Genomic DNA, 26671 nt, shown 5'->3' with positions numbered 1-26671 from the left:
CCCTGATGCCCCTGATACCGGGGCTGTTCCAGAGGTTTCTGTAATCACTAAGAGCGGCCGCACTTCTGTCTCCATTGCACGCTTGCTACGCGTCTGCAGCGGACTGCTGCAGACTGGCTCCACCTCGGCTCACAACTCCGCTCACCGCTCCGCGGTGTACTGGCTGTGATAAGGACTTCCTTGCACAACGATGTGGTCGGTATGCACGACTGCTGCAGACTGGCTCCACCTCGGCTCACAACTCCGCTCACCGCTCCACATGGAGGTGGTCCCGTAGCAGTACTGCCCAGGTAGTCTGCGACTGAATTGCACTCGGTGCATTTCACTTTGGTAGCTTTACCCTTTGGTACACTCCCAACAGTAGCAAATAACTGGTACACCGATTCGATCTTGGTGCTAGAAGTAGGCACTTCCTCTACCTCATCTTCTTGGTCCTCTTCATTGTCTTTGAAAGTACTGTGCTTTTTTGTTGTGAAGGTCCTCCAGCTGGTGGTGGTGGTGGCTCGTGGGGATGAGGGATGGCAATAATTGATGCCATTTTTAAGATAAATAGCAGTTTTGATAAAGTTCTTCCAAGTATGTACTGTGTACTAGATTTGTAATGGATAATGAGTACAAAAAGGTGTAGGAGGTGTGCAAGGGAAATTTTGAAGTTGAAAGTTCCTAGATCAGTAGAAAATGAATTTCCGAACTGTCCATGTAAAACGGATCTTAACGTGAAGTGCGGACGGGTTCTCGGACACGTCATCAAGCCGCGCCAGCATATAGTCATGTGGCACTGTCCGGAAGGTCCGCAATGAAGTCAGATGTTCGTAGATATCTACGGATGCAAAATTAGTTGAAATAATTGCAAAAAGTGTATAGAAGTGTTAAAAATGATTCTAGAAGGTGGGAAATGGCAGAGTTTTAAGTTGACACTTTCTAAATTGGACACAAATATTGTTATATTTGGTAAGTATGATATTAGTAATTTGTAGGAAAATAGCATGCACTGGTAAAAACCCATGAAATACGTTATGGAAAAAACTTTGTTAAAGGGATATTATGGTTAAGTTGCACTAATAAAAACCTATGAAATTCAATGAAAAAACATTGTTAAAGGGGCGTTATGGTTAAGTTGCACTAATAAAAACCTATGAAATTCAATGAAAGAACTTTGTTAAAGGGACATTATGGTTAAGTTGCACTAATATAAACCTATGAAATTCAGTAAAAAAACATTGTTAAAAGGACGTTATGATTACAAGTAAAATGGAAAAACCCCTAAAATTTGCCAGTTATGGTAAGCTAAGCAACCATAACTCTCGCCACCACCGTGCACTGCTAAGACTAACAACCAGGATATCAAAGATGACATCACAAATATCATTGATGACATCACTGATGACCTCACATGTGCATTTACTTTTCATACAAGGGGTTATGAATGTAATATTGGCAAACAAGTATCAGGGATTATCGAGAGATGTGTAATAAACTACATCATCACTCAATGTAGGGTTCTAAAGAACATTTCATTGCAGTGTTCTTTCTAGTACAGGAACCTACTGATACAGAAATCTAGGAATTGGCTGCAGGATACACCACAGAGGTGCTATATTTGTAATTTTACAAAGTTATATAATAAAACGGTGAATGCTTCTGTGTCAGACTTTTCTGTACTGTGAAACATGTACTAAGTAGCTAATAATGCATCACTTACCACATATTTCTACTAATACACACAAAACATAAATAGACTACAATGCATACAAATATGGGGCTTATATATGCAGAGTAAAGTAAGTAAACAAGAGGCAGTACCATTAGCAACTGTGTATAATCTACATGATTGTATTCGCGTACAAAAATGATTGCTGTGTTTCAAGCCTGCTTCTACCCCTATATATGTACATCATAAGATGCGATTAAATTCTAAGGAAAGTAGTGTAAGAATATGTGAGACTAGCAATATCTATAAATGTAATACCTTTTGAAAGTTAAGTTTCTGACTGTCAGTAAATAAACCCACCTGGCCTAGATATGGCTGTGAACAAAAATGAAGAGGCTAGACATGTGATATCATCAGTGATGTCATCAATGATATTTGTGATGTCATCTTTGATGTCCTGGGTGTTAGTCTTAGCAGTGCACGGTGGTGGCGCGAGTTATGGTTGCTTAGCTTACCATAACTGGCGAATTTCAGGGGGTTTTCAATTTTACTTGTAACCAAACGTCCTTTTAACAACTTTTTTTACTGAATTTCATAGGTTTTTATTAGTGCAACTTAACCATAATGTCCCTATATATATATATATATATATATATATATATATATATATATATATATATATATATATATATATATATATATATATAGGGACATTATATATATATATATATATATATATATATATCTGACACATACACACGCCATGTGCAATAGACTGCAGGACCCATCTTTCAAATTCCACCTCCTATTTTCATAAAAAGGAAGTCTAAAATAATATTCTGAAATACCGGTCTCATGGAAGAGAGACCTTTTGCAAAACCTCAACCAAAGTCACTCTATGCGCCTGATCACGAGTTTGGATACCACCCAACTTTATTTGCATTGGCGCCCACCCATTCGGTGGTATTACCGCTGTAGGTGCCCTTCCCCGGCTTACTATGTGTGAGAGAAAATAAAATACCGACACAACCCCTTGTCGGGGAAGGAGGCACTGAGACCTGGCTGCAAGAGTTCAAAGGATGGTTTATTTCTCCAGCTGGGAAGTAACCTGAAAACTCCCAACCACATTTACATCAGTGCTAGTATATATATTAATTAAAGTAACTCTAACAAAAAATGCTAAATGGACCCGATTGGCCAGGCGGTGTGGTGCTGTAGGTGTGGGTGGCATCTCTTCCTTCTGGTTGGCTGAGTGGCTGACGAGATGACGGACGTCAAACATATTGTGCTCCACGCAGGTCAGGGTCCGGTCACTGTGGTCACTACCGAAGCTAATATGTTACACACTAAATAAATTATTTAAAACATTTTATGCTACTTGTCACATTTCTACATACGTCACACACAATGATTATTGTCAGTACAATTGGGTCATTTGTGGCTTTATCTGGAGGCCTTGACCTTATTGTGCATGTAGAAGAATCAGGCTGTGTTTCGCATCTTTTCCTAGGTTTCAAACTCATTAGTACAAGTAAAAACATATATAGTAGTAAACATGCTTAAGGTTAGTAGTGGGTGTGTTGGGTGGGTTTCGCAGCACAGGCGAGGGTCTGGCACTTGAAAGAAATACCTTACAGGGAGCGCAGGGTCAAGATGACAATAAATTGCTCTAAAATGGGGGTGGGTGGCTGGCACGTTTATGGGGATGAATCGAGCAGAAAGTGCTTAGCTCATTCTGGTTCACATGCCGGTTCTCAGGCGAGCAGTGATCTTAGAGGAAGAAAACTGTAGCATATTGATTGTTGCAACTTTCTCCGGCTTCCTTCGCAGGGGGAGTGCAAGGGTGGGGGCCAGCCCGCTGCCTGCGCGCTGTGTGTGTGTGTCCCTGTCCTTGGCTGCTGCGGTGGAAGGGGAGCTGAGCATTGCTGTACTATCGCAGTGAGGCCTGTTTATCCAAGATGGAGTTGAAAGGGGGCACAGAAGATGGATGCCCCATGTCCTGCTCAGTAGTCCCATCTATGCAGTAGTCAACCGTGGTTAACTTTACATAAGGGCAAGGGGCAATCCCACTACCGGAGGCATGCGGTCCAAGCCTTGTACTGAGGAGCGTACGACGCAAGGGTGCCTGAGGACCCCTCACTCCCATACATTCCCCCCTTTCGTTACATCTAAAGTAACAAACTACTTTATCTCGTTCTTTCTGTTCTCCCTCGGTATCGCTCAGCTTCAGTCACAGCCTCATCCCAAGCAGGTGTACCCTTTATTGGCATCCATGCTTTACATACACTTCTTAAGCTGTTACCTCTTCTTGCGTATTCTTCTGGGGTGACCATTAAGTATATCCCACCATCCCCATCTAAATCTATCCAAACCTCATTATACCAGAACAAGTTCTTTGGTTCTCTAATGGTAGTGTAATGTAGATTATTGACCACTTCCCCATACTGCCAATAGATGGCAGTCATTCTATACTGCGGTGTGGTGTATTCTCCGGTTTGTACTTGGGCCTCTATCATGGTAGCCACCGTTGTCTGTCGGCCCATTGTTACCATCATCATTGCTGAATTAGGCATATTAGTTTCACAGCATCTTAGTCCCAATTGGCACACACAGAATATTAGGAGAAGAAAGACAATAATGGGAATAAGTATCTTCGCTGCCATGTTCACCCATGATGGTATCCAGCTGAATAGATTTTCGAATCACGTGTTGTTATCTGCTCCACCTTCAGCTCTCATTCTTTCTCCTAAATTATACACTGCTGTTATCACGTGTGACAGTGTCCCGTTATCAGCATCTGAAGTTGGTACGAACGTGCAACACGCCCCCCCCCAATTATTTTGCAAACACCACCCTCCATCGCCGTGATAAGATCTAGGACATATCTGTTTTGCATCGTCATCAGGCGCAGTGCATGGAGCTCTATTTTTATGATGTTGAATCCTTCTTCAGTGTCGTTGGCCAGTTGGATGAGCTCCCAGCGTGTTATCTGCAGCCATTTCGCGTTCGCCCTTGCTTGAACGCCTGGTGCTAGAAATGATGCAAAGAATGTTTCTGCAGATGAGAAAAGCTTGTACTGCTGTGGGATTTCAGCAAGGAGTTCTGATGATTTGGATGAAATATAATTGGACCTTTTGCTGCATGACAACTTGGTTTTCAAGGTTTCTTCTGACAATAGTTCGTATGCTGGGGGCTCTGTGATTGTCTCATTGGGCGCTGTCGATGGTTCAGCCGATTGCCCTGCTGCCGATGTGTCAGCCGATTGGCCTGCTGTCGATGTGTCAGCCGAAGATCCTCGCTGTAAACTGGACGTGGCTCTCTGGTATCACCATTAGTGCTGAGTGAAGTGTGGCTAGGGCACAAGTGCCCCTCCAGGATGCTGGGAGATGCAGGTAAGCTTGTTTGCCACAGATCCAGCATATGTCCATTAATGCGGCAGTGCCTTTTTTCATATCTGGCATTATTAAAGTCTTATTGCACTGCTGCACGGTTCCCATGTTCACCTTCCCTTCTCCATGGAAGCAAAGTTTGTGCGGTATTTCTTTTTGAATCTTTATGGGTCTCTCCAGGGGTGTGACCCATGTCAGCTTGGTGATATGCTGTGACCAGATGGGGATGCACGTTTCTTTTGCCCACTCGTATGTTTCGTCTGGTAGCCCTCGAAGCCCTTCAGCTTTACATTTAATCATTTCATCATGCCACTTGTCGTCTGCATACCTTGTTCCTTTTATAATGAAAAATGGCTCTTGGAGGCAGATTACTCCTTGTCGTCTGCTGGTGCAAGTTTGTGCGTTTTCCAATTTTTCCATAGTGACTGTGTGTGCTTGAAATGTCTTTTTTATTCTACACAGCATCAGATGAATCAAACATTGGGCCTCAGACAAGGGTACTTCCTGTGGGATTAACATTTTTAGGGTTCCAGATGCATGAGGAATAAGTGAGCAAACGTAACAACTTTCATTACTTGCTTGCTTTTCTGCGGTGCTCATGTCTGAATACCATTTGTTTGATTGGTCAGGGTGTCGGGGGTCCTCTATTTCATCTAGCCCCAGGTTATGATAAATATCGTATCTGTTTTTTCCCACCCCCTTTTCCTCCTCCTTGTGTTTTTTAATTGGGTACCAACTTGTGGATATTGCAGTGGGAATATCTTAAGCCATGCATCCTCTATGTTGTTCATGGTGACGTGTGTATTCAGTAGTGGTTTCTGGTGCAGTGTGTGTACGCATGCTTGTATTTCTGGAGTTAGTCAACCAATAGTAATCATCATTTACATTCCATCCAAGCTCTATTTCCTTGGCCATAGTATTACTCAACAATGGAATAGCAGTTTTGTTTACATGCAATTGTTCATAGAGGGACGTTGTCTTTATACTATTCGATTCAATGTTATAAGTGTCCTTCAAAATAGTTGTTGCTCCAGTCCATATTAGTTTAGACCCTGGTTTTGTCATTTTAGCCCCGTTCTCCCCTTTGTTCATTTCATTTGCCACGTATATAACAACATTATACCAAATAAAATAAAACATCATTATTGCAAATAGTATGGCAGCATATTTTATAACACATTCTACCTTGCTCCGTCTACTGGCCCTAGTGGCATCCCTATTTCTATCTAACATTTCAGCCTGCTCAGCCGTTTCGTCGCATTGGCTCATGTTGAACCTATGTGGGCGAGACAAATTCGTTAAGTCATCATGAAAAGAAACATATTTGCAATTGTTCATTCTTTTTCATTTCTTTACTCAGTTAGGCATTTAACAATTCCTTTTCATTTTATCATAGAAATAATGAGGAAAAATAGAAAAGTCAACACGATTTATATGAGAAGAAAAGAGAGAGGGACAAAATATGTAAAAACCTTTTGCTTTTTCCCTATACTTTCCCTGTCTAAGTTGCAGTTTTCATCATGTCAAACTGTGCCAGCGATGGTATCCACACAGTCGATTTCATTTTGGGGAAGTGCAACACTGTGCACCCTTCTTACATCTGAGAGGTGCACCCAGTATTTTAACCCCTTAACCTTAACTGCAGTTGGGGTGCTGTACACCACTGTGTATGGACCATGAAATCTTGGTGAATTCCACCTTCTTACAAAATTTCTGGCATTAAAGGCCCCTCCGGGATTTCTGCTGTCGGCATGGAGGTGTCTGTTGCTACATCTTCAGTAAATGGCGGAGCAATTTGCTTTGCTATGCTGCATACTGCACGCGTTAGCTGTGCTAGGTATTCCTTAAACTCTTCCCCCAGCACTGTGGCAGCCCTGTGTGCATCAGACGCCCTCCTAACAGGAGAGAGCGGCGTGTGCATTCTTCTCCCCGTCACGATTTCGTGCGGGCTTAAATGGTGAGCCTTGCATGGTTGATTTCTGAGTTGGAACAGTGCTAGGCGCAAACAATATACCCAATTCTTTTTCAACGTGCTGCATAACTTCGAAAATTTGCTTTTGAGCAGCCCGTTGATCCTCTCCACAACTCCATTGGCCATTGGATGATAAATCGAACATAGTTTTTGTTTCACCCCCAGAAGGGAGGTTACTTCTTTGAAGAGGTCATTCACAAAGTGCATGCCGTTGTCTGAACGGATCACGTCACAGATTCCCGACCGCGAGAATACTTCTCGCACAAGGAACTTGGCAGCACATTTTGCATCAGGATGGGGACAGGGGCCCGCTTCCACCCACCGTGAAAAAGGGCATACCACCACAATCAAGTATCTTGCTCCATTACATCTTTCTCCCATATCGGCGTAGTCGATATGTAGTTCTCTAAATGGACCTGTAGGACGTGGCAAAGTGCCACGCAGAGTTTGTAATGTCATTCCTGAATTGTAAGTTTGGCATGTGGTACATTCAATCACAAATTTAGACAAGTATTCGTGCAGATTAGGAACAAACCAATCCTCTTGAATATCTGAGGCAATGTGTTGTTTTGCAACGTGTGCTGGGAAATGCAGTTGTTGGAATGCTACTTCTAATAATTCTACAGGCATCACTACCTTGCCTGTCATTTCCTGTCTCCAAATGAGATCTGTGGCTGATTGTTTACATCCTCGTTTGCCCCACAACTCCTTCCGGTGGGGCCCTTCTCTTGAGTTCTATCAATTGTGCTATGGGCGTATTACTGTAGGCTTCTGCTGGTTGTTCTGCTGTGGTTGTTTTTACAATGTACTCTGATGTAGCTGTCTTATTGAAGTACGAGACCTCCATCGCTGCGGCGTCCGCTGCCACGTTCCCCAATGAGACGGTGTCTGTGTTATGGGTATAGGCTTGGCATTTAACCACCGCTACTAACGATGGCTCTGCTAAAGCTTCTATTAGTTCATTTAGCAACGTGGCATGTTGTACGGGGGACCCGTCTGCTCTTCTGAACCCTCTCCTTCGCCAACGTGATAGCCCTGAGTGAACTGTGGTGGTGACGTAAACTGAGTCTGAATATATTGTCACGGCACAATCTTTGGCTGTGTGTAACGCGCTGAATAGTGCGGTCAGTTCGGCTGCTTGTGCAGAGTAGTGTGAGGGGGGGCGCTTTTGAACAATCACTTCATATGTGTCTTCTTCCATGCGCACTACTGCCATCCCCACATGTTTCTGTCCTGTCTCTGAGTTTATGGATGCTGACCCGTCTATGAAATAAATTTCTCCTTCTGTAAGGGCATTTTCTCTTGCTTTGGGAATGTCATCACCCTCTCCCTCATATGTGCTACAATCGTGTTCCTGTAAATCCTCAGTTGTGCATGGCTCTGTGATAAACGTGGCTGGGTTCACTGTCTTGCATCTGACCACATGTACATTCGGACTTGATATTATTATTTCTTAAGTAGAGGCTTTCTGTGTTGTGAGAGTAGATTTTGATCTTTCCAAGATAGCAAATAATGAGTCACTGAACATCCCATTACGATCGTGGCACTTTTCTCAATGGCGAAGGCCGCTGCAGCGAGGGCCTGTTCGCAAGCGAAATGTCCCTGCATTACTGGGTCTAATATTCCACTGTAATACGCTAATGGTTTGTGGCCTAACAATGTCTTTTGTGTCAATACGGCTGTCATTAATGTTCCATTGCTGTGTGAAAACAGGAAAAATTCCCTTTCATAATCTGGATTTGCAAGGACTGGGGCGTCTGAAATAAGGTCTTTTAATCGAGAGAATTGGGCAATTGTCTCCTGTGTCCATTTTATTGGGGCTCTGTTCTTTTGTGCTTCTTTCAGTGCTTGTAGCATTGGCCGTGTGTATGCTGCGTAATCGAGGATCCACGCTCGGCAATAGTTACATATGGCAAGAAATTTCTTCATGTCCTTTACTGTTTTTGGTATGATAATGTGTTGAATGGCAGCAGCTCTGTCTGGTAGTATTCTTTTTCCATCTTTAGATATTTGCTGACCGAGATATACAACGTCTGCAAGGCAGTATTGTAACTTTCCTTTATCCACCTTGTATCCCTTGGCAGCCAATACGTTAAGCAGTGCTATCGATCTTCTCTACACTCTTCTTCTGTTTTGCTGCAGACGAGTAAATCGTATACGTACTGTATAATGGTGCTCCCTACATCTATGTTGCCAATGTCTTCTCGTAGTACTCTGTTAAAAATGCTTGGGCTCTCGCAATACCCCTGTGGGAGTCTGCGATGTTCATATCTGCTATTTCCTAATGTAAAAGCTGTAAGGTACTGCGACTCTGGTGCAAGTGGCACAGAGAAAAAGGCATTTTTCAGATCAATGACAGTGAAACAAGTTGCCTCTTTTGGTATACTGCACAATATTGATGCCGGGTTAGGCACTAATGGGAACTCTTTTTGGATGACATCATTGAGTGGGCGGAGGTCCTGGACCATTCTCCACACCCCTCCTTTCGCTTTCTTAATCGGAAAAATCGCTGTGTTGCATGGGGAAGTTGATGGCACTAAGATACCTTGGCTTAGGAGTGCATTCACTGTTTCTCTAATACCTTCCTCTGCTTCTTTGGATATTGGGTATTGTTTCACTCTGGGTGGGAGGGCACCTGATTTCAGTTTTATCTTTATGGGAGTCACCTCATGCAATAATCCCACATCGTCTGGCCCTGTGGTCCAAATTTCAGGTGCTACTCTGGCCATGTATTCTTCAAATATTGTCGGTGGGGCCTTTATGTTAGCCATGAGTGGATTGTGTATTTCTCTGTATTGGATCATAATGTCACATGGTATGCTTATTTCCATTATTATTTCTCCATCCCCCTCGTAATCAGTAAAAAATTCTTCATCAGTTTTATCTTTTAGCATTATGTTTGGCTCTATGCATAGCACACTTCTCCACTCGCGTCCCTGCGTGTCCAGGCCTATGACCACAATGCGTTTGTTGGAAACTTGAACTGCCTCAATGTCTATTGATATAATTGTGCCTGGCACTACATCTGTTGGTGTGATTGGGCGGAATATGAAGTCTGATGGTATTCTCCACTCCTTTTGTGTTATTTCAGGCACAACTCGGGCTAATACCTGTATTCCATAGACGAACATGTCCATGTCAATGGGAATCCCTCTTAGTGCAACTTCCTTTGTAATCGTGCTTATTATCAAGAGTGCTCGTACGGGGCATACCCCTGGTGTCGAGCACACTATTCTTCTTTCAGTAAAGGGTATGGTCATGTTTAACTTACTGAGCAAGTCTCGTCCCATCAAATTGATTGGCGCGTCTTCGTAATATAATAAGGGTGCGCGCACTGTTTTTCCCCCTACTGTTACATCAAGACCTTTTGTGTAATGAACTTTTAAAATAGCCCCAGAGAACCCCTGCGTCTCCAAATTTGTTCCCGAGAGCTGAAACCGCCCTTCTGTGAGGCATGATTTTTCTGCTCCAGAGTCTACCATAAAGATAAACTGCTTGTTTCCTATCTCTGCCGCCACTAGTGGTTCCTCATTTGCACTTTGTGTGGTGGATAGGACTGGACACACAAGTGCTCCCTGTGGGCTGTCCTAGTCTTTGCTGACCTGGCACTGAAAAAACGTTGTCACCTACGATCGTCACGCCACGGAATGGTGCAGGGGCACCGTATGCGGCTGCTGCAAAAGGGTTATTGTTTATGTTCCCTACTGGGTTTTGTCTCACCATGGGCTGTAGTGTGTTTTGCTGTTGTAGCTGCTGTTCTGGGGCTGGCTATCTTTGTTGCATTTGGGGGTCATAGCAGTACTGATCTTGTTGTCCCCCCCTCCCCATTGGAGCTCCACAACGGCTACCTGGGTGTGGGCAGCCCCACCCCTGTTCATTGTTCATGGGCTGCTGCTGCTGCCCTTGAAAATACCCTGATGGTCGCATTCTACAATCTTGTGAATAATGTCCCCATCTTCCACAATTCCAACACGACCCTTGTTGTCCTCCCCTTGGTCCTTTCCCACCATACCCTCTGTTTCGCATTCCTCCGTATCCTCCCCTCTGCCCGCGGTACCCACCTCTTCCTTGGGCCGGCCTGTTCTGCCACTGCGATCCTTGGCATGGCTGTTCCTCTCCGTTCCACTGTCCTTGGTCCTCTCCAACCCACTGCGCTGCTATCCCAACGGGCCTTCCTCCCGCGTTTTCTCTCCTTCGTTTCCTCTGTCTGCTGTTGCACTGGCAGTAATAGCGGCGACCTTCACTAATTTCGTCTGTACTAATTTTGCTTCGTCGGCCAGCCTCTTTTGTATTATCTCCTTTTCCTTCTCTTTAAACCTCCTCCAGTGGTGTACAATTATGCTCTGAATTTCAGGCCACCCTTTATCTTCGATCCCAGCTATTTTGTCCATGGCCTTCTGCACCTCTTTCGGCAACCCCTTTTTAATGATAAAATAGAATAAAGCTGTTGATTGATTCCATGCCGTACCAATTCCGCTTCTCCATAAGTCTTGCACTCGCAAAATGAATTGCGCAGGATCCTCATTCTCCTCCATCGTGCACTGCATCACTGCATGTAAATCTGGAACGTCTGGAAATGCACGCCGTAATGCGTCCCACACTTGTGCTCGAACATTGTTAAATGGTGATCCATCGTGTCGGTCACAGCTCATAGTTACTCCCGGGAACCCTGCCCTTTCCCAGATTGTGTCTGCTTGGTCCCCGATTGCTGATACTAATAGACTTTTTACATCACCTATAGCTAATGGCACGCCTGCCGTGTTCTTCTCAAATACATGTATCCACTTACCTGCCCCTCCCGTCAGTGGGGGGAGGAGTTTTAACAAGTTGGTTTTGTCCATTTGGGCCCACGGAATGTAGTTTGGCCTACCTGCTCCTTTATGTATCAGTGGCATTTGTAGTTTCTCTTTCCCGTTTTGCTCGTCTTCCCTTTTTTCGTTTTACTTACCAGTATGTTTCCTGTCCTCCCTGTTCGTTGTCTTAATCTACCTTGCCATAATGGTGGCGATAGTGTGTCTGGGTAACGGCGGATGGCAGTGGGGAACCCTCTGCGGCAGCTGCCTCTTTGTATTCATCTAAATCGTCCCATATTTCTTCTATTTCTGACTCTAGCTCGTTGTTCTCCTCCCAGTTTTCTTTGGGTTCACTTCCTTGTCTTTCACCCTGATCACCACTTTGTTGACTCCCTGGTGTATCTGGGCGTATAATTCTCACTGGTTTGTTATTCAATTGGAACAGGAACTGTCCTGACTGCCACTCTTGTTCTTGTCTTTGCTGTGATGACGTTCCTTGCGATGCTATAGATTACCCTGATACCGACGCTGCTGGGGTTGCATTGCTTGCTGCCCCTATCGGGGGTGTGAGATCTGCCAGTGACAGCGGGGGTACCTCCCCTCCCCTGGCAGCATTTGCCCTTTGTCACATAAAGCTCTTAACCTTGTTATTTCCATTTGTGCGTGTGCTAACTGGCGGTCTAAATCACCTGTTAAGCGTGCAAGGTCCACAGGAGGCACACTCGTGGGGCCGTACAGGCCTCCTTTGTCATATGGTCGAGGTTCGGGGGCTGTTGCCCCGCCCTGAGCAGTGGCGGTGGGTGGTATATACAGGGGTTCACTAAACCCTACCGCTGGCCTAGTCATTAAAGGATAGATTTTTGTTACTTCGTTTTCGGTTGTAGTTGTTGAGCATTCCCCTTTTGGTGTCCCGCCTACTTCTTCAGGTTTTTTCTGCTTTTCTGTCATTCGGCTTGTACCTACCTCTGCCGTGGGGACAACTTCCTCGAACATTTGCCATAAATCTAATACTTCTCTTCGGTTCTGTAACCGTTTCCCTTTGTATCCTGCTAGCAAATTTGTTGATACTAGGTCCAACACTCTTTTGTTAAATGATCCTCCTTCTGGCCATATTGGTGTAACCCCGTCTCCTTTTATCTCAGTGTTCCATTGATCGTGATAGTTCTGTATCCTGTCGCTATATAGTGGAAGGTGCTGGCAAATATGTGCCAGTGGTGTTACTCCCCCCCATGGCAATGCTTCTTTTCCTTTCTTGTGTGTTCGTGTACCCTTGAATCTCTTCCCACCTCTCACTTGGTATGTTAGTTACAATATGTGGAGATAATACGTTCTTTATCAATGTTCACAATTACCAAATGTCACATTAGCTTTCTTGAGAGGTGTTACCTGGTCACCTCTCACAATTTATTTCTTTGCTTTATCTTATATCAATCACAAATTACTTGTACTGAAATACTTTAGCGTGTTCAACAAGACATATACACAAAAGCAGACCGACAAACATATAATCATGCAACATACACATGCACTGCCTGCACGCGTTTGTTCTTTCCCTATTCCCGTTACTGTCCCTGGTTTTTCTTCTTCCCTATTCTACCTACTATTTCGCATTCACTCCCCACCCCGTTCACCTTTATTATGTCTCAAGATTTCTTACTTGGACAGAAAAACAATATTCTAAAAACTACTCCGAGCCTACACGAGACCCCTACTATTTTTCTCTTTATCTCTATTCTGCACTTGATCGGGACAAATGCTATGCGGCGCCGCCTTCTACCCCGTAAGGGCTAGGATACCACTTCTCTTCTTCTTCTTACTTCTTACAATACCTAATGGCCATATAAAGGATAGATCAGAAAAGCCTCACCGTCACTCACGCAGACCCTATTCTTAACTACCTTCCCTTTGTTGCTCGTTCCCTTCTTCCCATATTTCCCCTTACCTTCCTTTTGGGTCTTTGCAACCGGGACTCCACGTGTTCAGTCAGGTACTCCGAGGGTCACCGCTCACTGCCGGACCTCGCTCCGGTCCGTCCCCCAACCAAGCCGTGGCCTGCCTTGTCGAGCCGCTTTTTCGATCGGGTATTCGTCAACCGGGAACGCTTGACCCTTTCTTCTTGGTGTGCACAGTCTGGTCAACCGCGGAGGCGATGGTTCTGCTGGGGGGCGCCCTGGATCTCGCTGCCGGGCGGCGCAGGCCTCAAAGCACCTCTTTAAATCACATTGGGGTCACCAAAAATGTAGGTGCCCTTCCCCGGCTTACTACGTGTGAGAGAAAATAAAATACTGACACAACCCCTTGTCGGGGAAGGAGGCACTGAGACCCGGCTGCAAGAGTTCAAATGATGGTTTATTTCTCCAGCTAGGAAATAACCCGAAAACTCCCAACCACATTTACATCAGTGCTAGTATATATATTAATTAAAGTAACTCTAACAAAAAATGCTAAATGGACCCTATTGGCCAGGCGTGGTGCTGTAGGTGTGGGTGGCATCTCTTCCTTCTGGTTGGCTGAGTGGCTGACGAGATGACGGACGTCAAACATCTTGTGCTCCACGCAGGTCAAGGTCCGGTCACTGTGGTCACTACATAAGCTAATATGTTACACACTAAATAACAAATTATTTAAAACATTTTATGCTACTTTTCACATTTCTACATACGTCACACACAATGATTATTGTCAGTACAATTGGGTAATTTGTGGCTTTATCTGGAGACCTTGACCTTATTGTGCATGTAGAAGAATCAGGCTGTGTTTCGCATCTTTTCCTAGGTTTCAAACTCATTAGTACAAGTAAAAACATATATAGTAGTAAAAGTGCTTAAGGCTAGTAATGGGTGTGTTCGGTGGGTTTCGCAGCAGAGGCGAGGGTCTGGCACTTGAAAGAAATACCTTACAGGGAGCGCAGGGTCAAGATGACAATACATTTTTCTAAAATGGGGGTGGGTGGCTGGCACGTTTATGGGGATGAATCGAGCAGAAAGTGCTTAGCTAATTCTGGTTCACATGCCGGTTCTCAGGCGAGCAGTGATCTTAGAGGAAGAAAACTGTAGCATATTGATTGTTGCAACTTTCTCCGGCTTCAGCGTGAGAAATGGAAGCGCAGAGCTTTCCTTCGCAGGGGGAGTGCAAGGGTGGGGGCCAGCCAGCTGCCTGCGCGCCTTGAGTGTGTGTGTCTCTGTCCTTGGCTGCTGCGGTGGAAGGGGAGCTGAGCATTGCTGTACTATCGCAGTGAGGCCTGTTTATCCAAGATGGAGTCGAAAGGGGGCACAAAAGATGGATGGCCCGTGTCCTGCTCAGTAGTCCCATCTATGCAGTAGTCAACCGTGGTTAACTTTACATAAGGGCAAGGGGCAATCCCACTTCCGGAGGCACGCGGGCCAAGCCTTGTACTGAGGAGCGTACGACGCGAGGGGGCCTGAGGACCCCTCGCTCCCATACACCGCTGGATCACGGGTTGGGTGCGAACTGTTAATTGCACCAAACATTGGCATTTTTTTGGCGTGTTTACCACACCAGACTCGAGATTGGGCAGACCATTAAATGCGGTGGTAACAGCGTTAATGCCCCATTTAAGGGCTATCGCCCAACTTGTGATCATGCCCGATGTCTTGTGTTACCCATCTATCTACACACCATCTCATCCAGCAACCCAAAGACATTTGAACTACAAGTTTGGATGAGGATCAAAGTACTAGAATACAAGTAACCCACCTTAAGCGGTACATCACCAAAAACCTGCAAGCAGCCCTACGGATAAGGGGTGTATTTGCCATTTTTACCCTCTAAAAATATGCAAATACTCACAAAAAATGAAAACAGCTAGTTAAAAATGCTCCTAACAAAAAAATTGGAACCCTGCTTTCATACACACAGTTCCATGGATATGGATATGTTTGTACCAGTAGCACACATAGTACCACAGGAAGAAACTATTATTATTACTACCGGAAGAAGTAAATATGTATCTTTTAATGTACATGCATAACTAGGTACAAAAAAATAATTATTGCAAAAACATTTCTGTTTTCCAGCTGAAACATGTTTCCCGCTTATAAAATACTTCCATCAGAATTTGGACTTACATTTTTATTCCCTAAAGAATCATTTAACTCCCAACTTTAAAAAATAGGGAGTAAAATACTACCACCTCCAAAGTATCTGGAGCACTGCCTGCAAGACAACATAACTCAATGCAACAAACCCACAGCCATCGCCAAAGATGCCATCGACTGTACATGCAACGTACTGCTCAAAGAAGAACTGGAAACAACCATGGTCTCACACCACAACCAACACACTAAAGCCAACTGCAGGATCGGAGGAAAGGAGGAACCAATCACAGATCGGCTTACTGACACAACCTGCTAGGACAAACAAACCTCGAAAAACTAAAATATTCACTGCATCCTTGTCAAAGGCAGACCAATGTCAAAACACGGAACAGAGATACATGAGCTTGTCAACAAAAGTGGAACTGACATCATTTTCCTCACTGAAACCTGACTAATGGAGGATTTCAAGGTAGTTGTGCATGAATCACTCCCAAATTACTTCGAACTTCGGCAGGCCAACCGGGAAGGAAAAAGAGGAGGTGGCCTAGTTGCTGCATACAAAGCCAACTTCAAAATCATTGACAATCCCAAATTGTGAATTGTTTTTCAGCCCCATAACTCATGACCATCAAACCAATCATTCATTTTTACTCATCTACAGAATGCCCACATACAACTTGTCTTTCACACAGTCATTTACAGATGAAATTATCGAAACCAGTATAAAACTTGAATCACCTGATCAACTAGGAGATTTAAATATCTGGTTTGAAGAGGAAAGCGCCAACTTTGAGAAATCACTGACCTCACAATTATCCACGATGCACTTACAACATATCCCAGAACCCACTGACTATAGGTCCAGATAAATTGAAGAAAGAATGCTTTGTGGTGCTATTCCTACCCAGAACACCCCTACCCCGATGCCTTTGAGAGGCTGTTTAAAGTCCCCTAAATAAATCCCCCCTTACACACTCCAATTTTAAATATGAAGAGCACCCCCAAAACACACAACACACAGCATGCAGCCAACATTTCTAAGAAACAAAACTGTATCTTCAAAACCCATCTAACACAGTGGTCGAAGCGTACGAAAAGAAGTAGTGGAGCTATGTTCCCTGCTGGCTTGCCCCTGCTCCCTACAAACCCCATTGCTACAACCCCTCCCACACACAATACACCCCCCAAACACTTGCACCTGCTGTTTAAGGGAACGTTCAGTGCAGCGCACTGAAAGTGAAGGTTTCAACTTCTTCCTACACTTTTATTTTAAAACAAAACCATTCCGGAAGTTTGCCCTATTTCTAAAAACATTTGCAAATATTAAAAACCATTGCACCATGACAAGTGCATTTTGGCATGTTATAAGCATTGGGGCAAAAAATGGGAGTAGTACAAACAAGATACATTTTCACTGTATTTTTGCACCAGAGCAAAGTTTGCCCTAGTGCCAATACGGAATGGTATTAGCAGTAGGGCATACTTTGCTCTGGTGCAAAAATTAATTGAAAATGTATATTTTTTGCACTTGTGCAGTTTTTGCCTTGGTGCTTATACCATGCCAGTCTGCACTTGTCATGGTGCAATGGTTTTCTAATATTTATAAGTGTTTTCAGAAATGGGGCATACTTTGCTCTACTGCTAATACTGTGCAGTTTTGCACTTGGACCAGTGCAAATTTTCTGTAATCTGGCCCCAGGTCAGAGTAATATTAGTCTGAGCAAACAATAGGGAGCTCATGTTTCCACATGAAAGAAACCCATTGGTCAGCCAATCACATTAATTCCCTGGTCCTTGGTACTAAAAAGGGAAGAAACGTCTATTATTCAACTTCTTCTAAGAAGTATGCAGACTTATTCTTCCACTTTTTCGGATGCCTGTGGATCTTTCTGGCTTTGGGATCACCTTTATTTATTGTGATTGGTCGCCTGCTGGTTTGAGTGATAGACCAAAAGAATTACATCAATCAATCAATGAATGAAATCCCACCTTTTAGATTACAAAATATCTACATTAAGCCATATGTTGAATGCCCTTCTAATAGCAGCCACGAGGTTTATATTTTTAATGAGCATTTTCTAAACCACGGTGCCATATATGTTGAGATGTGTAGCGCGCTAAAGAATTGAATAGGGGATATAGAGAAGTCACGAGTCTAGAAAAGCGACATGGGTGTGGGGCTGGGTACTGGTTGTTGCTCAGAGATGGTTGAACTAGGAGACCTAGCAATCACAACTTACTGGTCACAAAAGGGCCACCTTTCTTGAATTACTTTATGTTGTGATGTCATTAGTGTCATGAACAAAGTCAGATCCAATGGAGGCCAGATCTCCTGGCACTAGTGACATTGTCTGTGCACCAACCCTTTACACCTAGCCTAGGGTAGAAAGAAAAATGAATTTCCCGCCTCTGCAATTTCATAGTAATGGTGGATTCAGAATAAATACTACTAAGAAAAGGAAGTGCAATATGTTCACTGGCCAGAAGGATTAATGCTACATAGTTTTGGCGGCGCGGACTGGTAATTTGACATACTCGCTAGATAATTATTCAGTGTTTAACCAAAAGTGTTTTCACATATATTATCTAGCAATGAGTGTTCTGTAGGAAATACGTTGCAGGCTGTGCAAAGCTTGGACTATGCACCTGTTTGATTCTGATATTTTTTTTTCTTTTTTTTTTACAGTGTGGAACGTGGAGTCTGGAAAGTGCCTTATGACCTTTAAGCATAGAGACGCCATTTCATCTGTGAAAATTAGTGGCGAGTTTGTTGTGAGCGGCTGCGAGAAGGCACTGGTGAAAGTATGGCACGTGCCCACTTCTCGGCTGGTCAAGGTAATAAAATGGCTATGATAGATTGCAGGTGGCTGAGGTCCCCCAGAAAGGGAATAAGTTTGCTATGGGCAAGAGCAGGAGCAGACGGCACACAACATAGCCAAGAATGTAGAACTGGTGATCTTAATCTTTGCATTAATCATGAACGTGGCAAGTGAGGCAGCACATACCTGGTGAGAATTCCATACCAAGTTGTGACCAGCCTTCAAATGTACCCCACTGCAAATCCAGATTAGTCTTGGCTCGTGGGGGTTCTGCTACCATCTGAAAAGAAAATGCTGTGGGAAGTATATGTGGGCTTGGCACTTTTGCTATTTGTGGAGGGACATGCACAAGCTTATGCAGTTGCACATTATCTGTTATCTTGTCATGTTAGAGTAATTTTGAAACGGGTATTTCTGCCTGCAAAACAGCTGTTTGAAAGGGAATGGATAACTGCAGCGATTGGTCAACTCCCCGTGTAATAAAACGGCTTACCTAAGTATGCCTTCAGCTGAACAGTTCAGCATCCCAGCACACTGCCCTGAACTACATTACTTTACTTAGCTAGTCTTATGTCTTGCTTTTATATAAAGAATGTACAGAATGATAGGACATTGGAATTAATATATTGGGGTGATTTGCAGAAAGTTTTAATGTATGAAAGTTGATATTTTCAAAATATATGTATAGGGAAACACCCCAAACGGTTGACTTTGTGAATGGTTGTTTATTTTTAAATTACGGATTCAATTAATACACACACTGAATTATTCTCTCCTAACATAATGTATGGGGGCATGGCATAGGGTTATTGTGTGGCATGAAATCAAAAATTCACACTTCTCCCCATAAATAACTCTGCTTTTCATACTACTTCACATCCTTTAATAACTCTGCTTTTCAACCTACTCACTCAAATCACTACCCCAAACAAAAGTTCCCGGCCAATACTCCACCGCTGCATATCCTATGCCAAAACAAACCCCTTTGTGGCTATGGTGGAGCTAGTGGACCTTCCAATGTGTTGGCCTCATTAGGTTCCAACACATTTTTATTTATTGTCAATAAAACAGTCTGTCGGCCAAACAACATACAGAGCCAATAGTACAAATGTATACATATTAGTCACTTTTCATAAACTCATACATTGAAGAAGCAAAAACTGTTAAAAATGCCTAAACTATTTTTTCTTTCTGACGGCCACCAGGGGGCGCACGGATGAGTCGCCTCTCCGTGTGAGCTCCGTATTCAGGGTCCGGAAAGTGACAGTGAACCCCCACTTTGAGACCCCCCCCGGTGCTGATTTTCGAGCGAGAGGTCACGGACGGTGTCCTCCCCGTCTGAGAAAAAACTTGGCGAGAATCGGTGGCGGCATCACGACGAAAATAACTTTGGCCTCTGGCGCGGTGTGCGAGCTGCGGATCTTCCGTTGCAGGCCAGAGCGCACGCGGGAAGAGCCGTTTTCTGGAATTGCTCCGACGCGGTTCCTGGAGCTGTGCGCTGCCGCTCTATTTGGCTGGGAGCCCCCTCTCAGAGCTCGCCGACACCCCTACCGCCGCACGGTGAGTGGATCTCCCCCTCCCCCCCTTGCGCCACAAGACGACTGCCCCCTCCGCTGCCGGTCTCTGCTGACCTGTCTTCGGCCCCCGGCCCGGTGGCGCGGTGGGGCATAGCCCTCTCCCGCGACCGCCCTCCAAAGGAGCCCGGCACTCGCTGCATGACCGGAGGGGAGGGCTGGAGGAGGACCCGCACATATTGACCGTGGAGGAAGAAACGGTCTGCGCAGATATGGAGCCCCGGAGTGCCCTGTGGTGTCCCCCCCCCAGCGGACGTGGCTCTACCTAGACACCCTGCATGTGGTACAACACCGCATACCCCACAAAATCACCGGTACTAAGGGTTGGGCCCCCAAAGGATTGGGGCGTGTGCCTCCTCGAGTACCCCAGCAGTTATCACTGTGAGAACGGAAGCCTACACCGCGCACTGGCAACACACCTTGGAGTCCTCGCAGATCTCCTCTGGCAAACCCTTATGTCTCATCGTACTTGCTGGACGCGCTGACATATGCTTGTGTCTCTCCACCCGAAAGCAAATAGTCAGTCCAAACTTAACTTTCCCTGCTGCGCAATCCTACATGTATATCTCCGCAGTCAAGTACTGGTAAAAGATTTATGAGATTCTGGTGGCCCGTGTCCATATCAGAAATATTGTGCATCAGAGACCCAACACTACATCCATGGAAGATTAATAGGATCCTTCTTACCCTGCTGGGTGTTTCGGGGTCCCATCCCCCATGGACCCTAGGACCAAGTTGGCGAAATATACGTTCTCACCAATTGCCAGATCCCCCTTTTTGATTTCCACGATGTCATCAGCAGGGCCCGAGGCTGCTGCGACCAAGGCAGATGTAGCTGATTTGCTTGCTGAAATGAAAGGCATGCGAGCAGACATTGGCAGTAGGATAGATAAGATCACACAACGGATAGACAAAATGGATGACAGGCTCGAACAGGTTGAGCACAACCAAACATCTCTGAGTGTATTAGAAGCCCAGATGGATCACCGCATTGCCGACATAGCAAACAGAGAAAACGAATTGCGTCTTAAGGTCGACGACCTTGAAAACAGAGAGCGTCGCAACAATATCCGAGTTTTTGGTGTTCCGGAGAAAGAGGGTGAAACCGAGCTGGACCTGACACGCTCACTACACGCTATCCTGAAGCTCCTCTATAACGACGACACGATAGATGCACCTAAAATTGACCGAATCCACAGGGCTGGAGGTAGACCTGGAGGCCCGAGATCGGTCCTGGCCCGATTTCATAATTACGCGGACAGAGCACGAGTTTTGGACAAGGCCAGAAACGCTCCACAACTGTCCTTGGAAAACTCCGTTATCTCCCTCTACCAGGACCTATCCTCCTTCACACTAGCAATGAGAAAAAAGTGCTCTCCGATCACGAAAATGTTGAAGGACAAGGGTGCCAGATACCGATGGGGGTACCCATTCTCCCTCACCTTCGAGTGGGAAGGCTCGACAATGAGACTTGCCTCGGAAAAAGATATTGCCGACTGCATATCGGATCTGATAGACCCGCCGGAAGATGCTTCTTCTCATGAGGATCAGGGGAAATCTGGCGGCGAATGGAAAACCAAGGCTCCACGGCGGAGAAGGATTCCAGGTTCTAGGAAATACAGAAAGATGAACGCTTCCCAGGACATGGAACACTGAAAGTGTGTAGACTGTTCAGGTTATTCTGCTGAAGAGGTTATGGGTTTGTGTACAGGAGTTATCCTCCTGCTCCGCGACTTCCATAGATGGCCTGTAGGCCGAATTCCGATTGCTCATTTTCTCCACGAGCTAGGTATCCATAGCTCTGTGTGCCTCAGAAGCCCACCTTGCGATATGAAGTAATATTCACATTGTGTTGGCTCCTGGGGGGAGGTTGATGACTCTATTATTAGATTATTGCTAGCGTCAGAAGCGCATGAAAGTTGGGGGTTCACTGATATATGTGATTGTATTATGGTAGGACCGTCTGTTCTGCGGTCTTCACTGGTGGTCCGAGCTCGGCTGGGTGATGTTAACCTGGGCGAATCGGGCGCCGACTAAGTTGGGGCTGGGGAGGGGGGTGGGGGAGAGGGTGTTTGGGGAACGCACAGTTTGCACTAATTTTGACCCAATAGAAGCACAGATGCATCTCGGAAACATTGGGGTCTATTGTACGCACCGAACGACCTGGTCGTTGGCCTTTAGAAAATTCTTTGGGATCCACTCATATGACACTGACCCACACGTTGCAATAGCCGACGGGTTATGTGCCACGGCTCAGACGAAATGGCCGTTCACGTCCTTTGAACATATCTATGATGGCACCTATGTCCTGTAGCGACACATTACGCATTTGCACACTTAACGTCAAAGGCTTGAACTCCCCCACAAAACGATCAATGGTGGCCAGGGAATTCAGGCACTCGAAAGTAGACATCCTGTTCCTTCAAGAAACAAGATACCGGAGGGGTGAGGAGAGGGCCATACCATCACGGGAGATTGGGCTCGCTTACTGGAGCTCGGGTATACTGAAGAAGGCTGGGGTGGGGATTCTGATTCGCAAATCTCTGCGGATGACAGTTCTTGACATATGGACAGATACTGAAGGTAGGGCGGTCACGGTTGTGGGCAACATAGGGGGCATAATAATTACTTTGGCCACACTTTACGCACCCAATCAGGGACAAAATCGGTTCCTTCATAAAATCTCCGAAAAGGTCTTCAATATGGCTAAGGGGCACACTGTCCTGGGTGGGGACTTCAATACATGGATGGACAGCTCCATTGACAGACAAACCAGAGCCGACGCACTGGACCCGCCCGTTATCCGAACTGAGGCCGACATTAAGTTTACCCTTGACCTGTATGGCCTTGTTGACAGTTGGCGATATCTGCACCCGTTAGAAAGAGGCTTTACCTTTCACTCCCTCCCCCACGACACACTCACACGCATCGACTATATTTTCCTTTCCAACGACCTTCTGCGCGTGCTGCAAGCCGCCACCATATATCCCTCCGCATGGTCCGACCACGACATGGTTGCGATTGACATGTCTTGGACTGAGCTCGCACCCCGAAATACCAAATGGAGGTGTAATGATTCCCTCTGGGCTGACTCAGTCTTTAAGGAGACCTTTGAAACCGAAATCGCGCAATTCTTTTCCACTAATGATACAGGAGAAGTGGGGAAGGTGTCTGTGTGGGAGGCAGCCAAGGCAACTTGGAGGGGAGTCCTCATAAGGGAAGGGGCCCGAAAGAAAAGGGAACGTGCCTTAGTGGAGAGGGGCATTAGGGAGAGGCTTGGTGTGGCCCAGAACCTGGCGCAATCTTCCCCGTCCGATAGGCCTAAGTACTTAACTGAATCCAAACAACTCAGAGAGGAATTGAGGATACTGATTGCTGGCAAAACAGCCCAGACCCTACAGTGCCTTAAGCAAAAGTATTACGAGAAGGGGGATAAAGCAGACGCTTTGTTGGCGGCTCGCCTTCGTGCACAGAAGGCGGAAAGATGGGTCGATATAATTGAGAGGACTGACGGCACTCTTATAGATACGACGGTCACGTCCCCGGAGGGCATACAAGAGGCATTTGCCTACTTCTATGAAGACCTATATATGTGTGACCCCCCTCCCCCTGTGGGATGCATAGACGCATATCTTGAGGACGCACGTCTTCCTACTCTCACGGGTACGGAGGCCGAATCCCTAGATACACCAATCACTGAGGATGAAGTTGACAATGCCATTAAGAGGTTGAAAATAGGGAAAGCCCCGGGGGATGATGGATTCACACCAGGTTTCTATAAAACATTCTCCAGCCTTATTGCCCCTTTCCTAGCATCCTTATTTAATCATATCTTCAATACAGGTCAGGCCCCCCCATCCTTCTCTCAGGCCCTCCTGGCTGTAATTCCTAAGGAAGGTCGAGACCCCAAATACTGTAGCTCTTATCGCCCCATATCACTCCTTAACATCGACGCAAAAGTGTATGCCAGAGTCATTGCGGCCCGGCTTGAAACATATCTCCCTAGATTAATACACTCCGACCAAGTTGGCTTTGTCCTGGGTAGGCAGGGCGCAGATACCATGAGGAAAACGCTACACTTACTTCACGAGGCACAGGGAATGAAGGGGGACCCATCTCTTCTGTCATTGGATGCTGAGAAGGCTTTTGATAGGGTGTCATGGGACTTTTTAGAAAGAGTGTTAGTGTCTAATGGGTTGGGACCGAAGCTCCGCTGCGCCATTAAAGCGTTGTACACCTCCCCCACGACGTCTGTGGCAGTGAATGGAGGATACTCTCGCTGGTTTCCCCTTGAGAGAGGAACGAGACAGGGTTGCCCAATGTCAGCAATATTATTTGTGATGTCCCTCGAACCATTGGCGCAGAAACTAAGGAGTGACAGTAGAGTTAAGGGCATCAAGGTAGGAGATCGGGAGTACAAACTGGGATTATACGCGGATGATATCCTGCTTCATCTGACGGACCCCTTAGAATCAATCCCAGCTGCGCTCGGCATAATTGAAGAATACGGTGCACTGGCCGGCTTAAGAATCAACACAGGAAAGTCAGTCCTCCTCCCGATTGATAAAGACAGGGACTCTGAGATCGCGCGCTTTGCCCCGCTAGGAGTTCAAGTCAGCCTAACTACGCTCCGTTACTTGGGCATCAATGTCACCCGTGACCTTGACTCCTTATATGGAGCTAACTTTCCACCACTATCACTCGCTCTACAGAAAGATAGCCAACGGTGGTCTAAGCTCACGATCTCCTGGATGGGCCGCTTAAATGCCATAAAGATGGTCTTTCTCCCCAAGATATTATATTTATTTCAGATGCTCCCCATTAGGATCCCCCCAGAATATTTCACAGCAGTGAGACAATTGTTCCTGACCTTCCTATGGCAGGGCCAGAAGCCAAGGATTCCGAGACCTTTACTCCAGCTCCGCAAAGACAACGCAGGAGTAGGCCTCCCGGATATGGAGACATATTACAGGGCGACGCTACTTAGGGTTCTCGTCCCGCACTTTAGGCAACGTTCAGAGCCTCAGTGGATAGCGCTGGATAATTATCACCTCCGTCCCTTTATTGTGTCCGAATGGTTGTGGGTCCCCAGATCTCAATTGCGGGAGGGAATCAGATCCCATCCTATCTTGGGCGCATTGTGGGCTGTATGGAAACCTGGCGGGAAAATGAAGGGCGTCACGACATGGCCATCTCCCTTGGGACACCTTTGGTCACCAGGAATTCGGGATGCAATCCCAGAACCGGGAGGCTATGATACATGGTATCAAGCAGGGCTGGAAAGGGCGGGTCAATTATGGCGCAATGGAACCTTTATAACCATTCAGGAGCTCCAGGAGGCGCTTGACATAGGCCCACTCTCAGTCTTCTTATACTTAAGACTCAAAGGGGTGATGACAAGGTCAATCTGGAAGGACCAACTGCAGAGGGATCTTACTCCGTTTGAAATGATCCTTGATCGATGTACGGGCTCCAGTGGCCTGATAAGTGCTATGTACTCGGCTTTGATCGAGGCTGATACTTCCTCCTCCCTGGTCCTTAAGAGCAGATGGGAAGTAGATATGGGTAGACCAATCTCGCAAAAATTGTGGCTACAAATTTGCAGACGTACTGCGAAATCCTCAATATCCTGCCAGTATAAACTGCATGCACTAAAGTTATTGTATAGGTGGCAGTATGACCCGATCAGACTCGCCAAGATGTATCAAGGGGTCAGCCCATACTGTTGGAGGGGCTGTGGGATGCGGGCTGATTACTGGCACATGTGGTGGGGGTGCACAATGGTTCAGACTTATTGGTCGGAGGTTCTTAGTTGGATTAAGGACCTGGACAATGAAGAAAGGGTACAGCACCCAATGCTCATTCTGTTTGGTCTGATTGAAACAGAGGACAAAGTTATAAAGGCATCCACGATGGTGCTCGGTCTTCTGATGGCTGCACGAGCCTGCCTCACTATGGTATGAAAGAGGCCAAAGCTCCCGAGTAAAACCGAATGGCTTGGGGTTGCCCAAACCCTCTACAGAATGGAACACCTGACTGCCGCCCTACGCGGAGACCTTACGGATGTTGAAAGTGCCTGGTCTGAGTTCAGAGCCAAACACGCCCTGTAAAATCAATGTGTGCAGACTATTGCTGTGATTTCTGTCAATACTAACGATGAACGATGAATTTCGTTATCGCGGCGTCACGGGCCGTGTCATATGTCCTGGTCGAATACTATATTTGTACTCAAAGCTTTTCTTGATGTGGTCTTACTGTTTAATGTCGTTTTTCAATCCCATAGTTAGAAATGTTAAAGAAGGGAGGGGAGGGGGGAGGGAGGGAGCGAGATTGGGTATTACAGATTTTACTTGCAATATTGAGCAATTCTAAGGAACTAATGCGCATTCCATACGGAAACGGTACTCTACTTACA

The 26671-nt window shown here is 45.7% G+C and overlaps 1 protein-coding gene across 1 annotated transcript in view; it reads left to right on the top strand.

Annotated features, from left to right (window-relative positions):
* Nucleotides 1–26671, top strand: part of FBXW10B (F-box and WD repeat domain containing 10B) — a 322682-nt gene that overhangs the window by 157134 nt on the left and 138877 nt on the right. The window contains exon 9 of the mRNA XM_069654556.1: nt 18550–18698. Coding sequence (XP_069510657.1) covers nt 18550–18698 — 149 coding nt within the window. The remainder of the gene's footprint in view (nt 1–18549; nt 18699–26671) is intronic.

The sequence above is a fragment of the Ambystoma mexicanum genome, chromosome 3q (genome assembly GCF_040938575.1).
Source record: "Ambystoma mexicanum isolate Mex_15411 chromosome 3q, UKY_AmexF1_1, whole genome shotgun sequence".
In the NCBI taxonomy this organism is placed as follows: Eukaryota; Metazoa; Chordata; class Amphibia; order Caudata; family Ambystomatidae; genus Ambystoma; species Ambystoma mexicanum.
The sequence above is the reverse complement of the archived record's forward strand: the minus strand, read 5'-3'. Positions and strand labels throughout refer to the sequence as shown.